The sequence below is a fragment of the Triticum urartu genome, chromosome 2A (assembly GCF_056163025.1).
Source record: "Triticum urartu cultivar PI428250 chromosome 2A, HENAU_Tu73, whole genome shotgun sequence".
Classification (NCBI taxonomy): domain Eukaryota; kingdom Viridiplantae; phylum Streptophyta; class Magnoliopsida; order Poales; family Poaceae; genus Triticum; species Triticum urartu.
Window position 1 is genome coordinate 169,371,817 of NC_141874.1, and position 4,105 is coordinate 169,375,921.

A 4,105-nucleotide genomic window follows, 5' to 3' on the forward strand; every position below is an offset into this window, starting at 1 on the left:
TTGCTAAGCTTCGTTACTGACAATATATGCACCAAACCAAACCGAAGAGACAAACATGACATCCCAAGGCAGAGTAGAGTAACATAACATACATAAGCCACGATCATAACTCCACTTTGACCACGATTGACTAATAACCAGCCCTGAAAGTAACCCCACAGGGGTGGGATCACCACCAAGCCTCCTCCTCCTATCTGAAAATTTCAAACCATCCTTTGAAGCCCCTATAAATCCTCCCATTTGCCCAGCAACCAGAGCAAACACTCTGCAGACACCTGTCTCACACCTCCTCCAGCTCCACTTAAGCCAAGCCAAAGCAACCCGAGCGCACATGGAGCTCCACTTCCAGGTGCAGCCGCCGGCGCTCCAGCTGCAGGACTACTGCTACTACTACCAGCAGCAGCAGGAGGCCGCCGCCGCCGCCGCGCAGGCCAAGCCCACCAAGCCGCGGGGCCGCAAGAAGGGCAGCACCAGCCACAGCAAGTTCGTCGGCGTCCGCCAGCGCCCCTCGGGCCGCTGGGTGGCCGAGATCAAGGACACCACCCAGAAGATCCGCATGTGGCTCGGCACCTTCGAGACCGCCGACGCCGCCGCCCGCGCCTACGACGAGGCCGCCCGCCTCCTCCGCGGCGCCGAGGCGCGCACCAACTTCACGCCCCGCATCTCCCCCGACTGCCCGCTCGCCGTCCGCATCCGGGGCCTCCTCCACCACAAGAAGCTCAAGAAGGCCAGGCTGCCCGCCGCCTCCGCCAAGATCCCCGGCCCCTCCTCCACGCCGGCCGCCCCCGCCGCATACACCACAAGCAACAGCAACAGCAACAGTAATAGCATGGATGGCGCTTGTGGGGGCGCCAGCAGCAGCAGTAGCAGCAGCGCGGTCAGCTGCGACGGCGCCATGAAGCAAGGCGGCGGGGCGCCGGACGCCGGGGAGGTCTACAGGCCGGACTTTGCTGCTCCGGTCGCCGGTGCAGAGGAGCTGGAGTCCTGGATGTTCGAGTCGTCGTTCGGCCAGTTCCCGGCGCTGGACGGGTTCGCCGCCGTCGACGCCTGCACGCTGCCAGCCGCGTCCCCGGAGGAGACCAGCGCGGCCCCCGCGGCCGGGATGGTGGAGTTCGAGCGGATGAAGGTGGAGCGGCGGATCTCGGCGTCCCTGTACGCCATGAACGGCCTGCAGGAGTACTTCGACAGGGTGTTCGAGGCGTCCGCCGGCGACCCGCTCTGGGATCTCTCGCCGCTCTGCCAGTAGCCTGGCTTCTTCCTCACCCCGCCGCCGTCGTCGTCGTCGTTCTTGCTCTTTTGCCTCCTGGGTGTTGGGGGAAAAGGCCCCGGGTGTATGTGTGTATGCATGTCAAACTTGGTTTTTGGGTGTCGCCAGGCAGTGCAGTGTAAAGAGGAAGGGGGTTTCTAGATTCCAAATCTGCTCTCCATTCGATGCATTTTTGTGTGCAAAATGCTCCAAATTTGTTGTGTGGTTTAGCAGATCACTCTGAATTTCATGATGTAGTTTCAGTCTCGAGATTTGTTCGGCATGGATGAGAAACCGGCATGTTCTACTAGTAATTTCAATGGGGTTGTCCATCAGATTGCTGTGTTGCACGCAGGAAACCTCGATTGAGCAATAGCTCATTGCTGCAATGGATTACGAATGCTGGGGTTGTTGGTGTATGATCAAATGAGCCGAACTAAAATACTGCAAGATTCCTTCCTGCATTTGCTATTCCTCAGTTGCTTCAAATTGTAATTTAGACCAGCCGATTTTGCGCGAAAGCCCAAGCTCAAAGACGGGGCCGCCACGGCGACACCAAGTAAGGAACGACCCGGCGGCGGCCTCGCTGGTGAAGGGGAGTCGGAGGTTGACGGGTCCGGGTGTGGGAGGAGGGAGGGTCGGAGTTTAGAGGGATGACTGAAGGCGGCAAGGAATGCACCGCTGATGGCGTCGCTTGGCGGCAGCAGGTGGAGGAAGAATCTACCGACAACAAAGTTTTTTCCAGACAACTCACAATTAGGTCACCGCCCCGGGGAAATATCAGGTGCTCCCAACCTTAGGGTGCTCCCCAAGCTCTATTTTTTTTAAACTAGTTTTAAATATTTCAAAGATTCTAAAAAAATTGTAAGTGTTTATAAAAAATGTGACTACAACCCCTAAAAATTTCAGGTCCAAAACCCAAATGCACATTGGAAAATAAAAAATACAAATCCAAATGTGAATAGTGTCAATGTTGCTTTTGTCTTTTTTACACTATTCATGCTATATTTCACATTTATGTTTCTTAATGTGCATTTGGAGTTTGGACCTGAAATTTTTAGAGGTTGTAGTCACATTCCTTGTGAACATTCACATTTATTTCCAGAACTTTTGGGACAATTAAAAATTGTATTTTTGCAAATTGGAGCCCCTCATGGGTGGGTGCACCTGATATTTCCCCCACCCTCCTCCCCTCTGGTTTGGCCATCAGTTGGAGATTGAACTGTTCCAGGCCCACAAATTTGCATGAATTTGAAAAGTTTTGAACAGAAAATTAACAAGCATCGCTTGTTCATTGGTTCCATATAGTTGGCCAACGATGTTAACCACTGGCTGAACCCCCCAACCTCCAAAAGGCTGTCACATCCACAGAGCCACGGCCACTACCAGTATGGAAGGGAAGGAAATGTTAAAAGGAGCACGCCCGTCCAAAACCCCAACTTATCCGAGTCACAGGTTCAGTTACAACTGGAGGGCGTTGAGCTCCACAACAGCAAAAATACTGTTAGTTTCCACTCTCAGCTTGCTTTACGACAAGGGCACAACCAAACGCACATATCAGGACAAGAAGCTTTGTTTAGCTCAGTAGGTGGCACCGTGGTCCGTTGCGGCAGCAATTCACTAGCAATTCTTGCGTAGATAATGGAGCGAGCCACGCTCAGCTCCGGGGCAAGTTCAGTGCACCCGGGAGTGAGGGCAGCAGTTGATGTTGAGCCTGTGGTGCTGTGTGCTCAGCCAACTTGTAGGTAATTTGTAAAGTTATTATGAGCTCGGTTCTGTTCTGAGTTGGAACTTGCAAGGGGATGGCGTTGGGAGCTCGAGATGGGCAGTGCTTCATTGGCATTGACAAGTCACAAGGCAAAGTGACAAAGGAACTGTTGCTCTAACCACCGCAAAGCTGGTCGCGCGGTGTCAGCTAATTTTGGGTGTTACCCTAAAAAAAAGGAGCTAATTTTGGGTGTTGCGTATGAAAATTGGCGAGGGAAATGGCTGGATTCCTTTCCCTCCCTTTTTTGCAGCCCGATTGATTTTCTGGGATAATATGTAACGAGTAAAATGCTTCATAAGTTCTAAATTTATTGTAAGTGTGTTAGTTTAGTCTTATAACTTAAAAATTGTAGTTTTAGGTTCTAAAACTATGAAAGGTGTATCGGTTTAGTCTTATAATTTTGAAATTGTACTTTTGGGTCCTAAAACTATATAAGTTTGTTTATCTTAGGTTCTAAACTTGCATGTCTAGCATTGACCCGTTGACGTGTCGCTTGGAGATACTTGGACTGTTGCGACATTGACCAAATGGACCCACCAGGTTAACTTATGAAATGTAAATATGCAAGAAACCCCTAGGGCATTGTCTCGCCTCATTCTCATGCCCTCGTCTTCTCCCACGCACAAAATGCTCAGAGGCGACAGTGGCATGATGGCTTGAGCTACAGCGAGGAGAGTAGACCGGTCATCTCAGCCTCGCCCCACGGTAGCAGAACGACACGTCACACAACTTCCAATTGCTACCCACTTGTGGCTGCAGCTGGGGCGTGCAGATTACAACACATACTGCGACCTATAAGCGTATTGATCACTTTCGGGGAACTAAACACATATAAAGGGCTCATTTAAAAAAAAATGCACCATATATATTGGCCATGCAAACTTAGGACCTGAGATGAATAAATTTACATAGTTTTGGGACCCAAAACTGCAGTTTAGAAGCTATAGGACTAAACAAAAACAATCAATAGTTTTAGGACCCAAAACTGCATTTTCAAAGTTATGAGACTAAGCTGACACACCACCGATAGTTTTACAACATGTGATGCATTTGACTGTTATTTAAATCCCCACAATGTTTGTAGGTAGAAA

The 4,105-nt window shown here is 50.7% G+C and overlaps 1 protein-coding gene across 1 annotated transcript; it reads left to right on the forward strand.

Annotated features, from left to right (window-relative positions):
- Positions 1-263: 263 nt before the first annotated feature.
- LOC125541334 (ethylene-responsive transcription factor ERN1) lies at positions 264-1,581 on the forward strand. Its single transcript, XM_048704777.2, has one exon. The coding sequence runs from the start codon at positions 332-334 to the stop codon at positions 1,244-1,246; it is 915 nt and encodes a 304-aa protein (XP_048560734.1). The 5' UTR covers positions 264-331; the 3' UTR covers positions 1,247-1,581.
- The last annotated feature ends 2,524 nt before the right edge of the window (positions 1,582-4,105 follow it).

Bases quoted from the DNA above. Each gene is read 5' to 3' on its own strand.
- LOC125541334 (XM_048704777.2), top strand. From the start codon at position 332: ATGGAGCTCCACTTCCAGGTGCAGCCGCCGGCGCTCCAGCTGCAGGAC.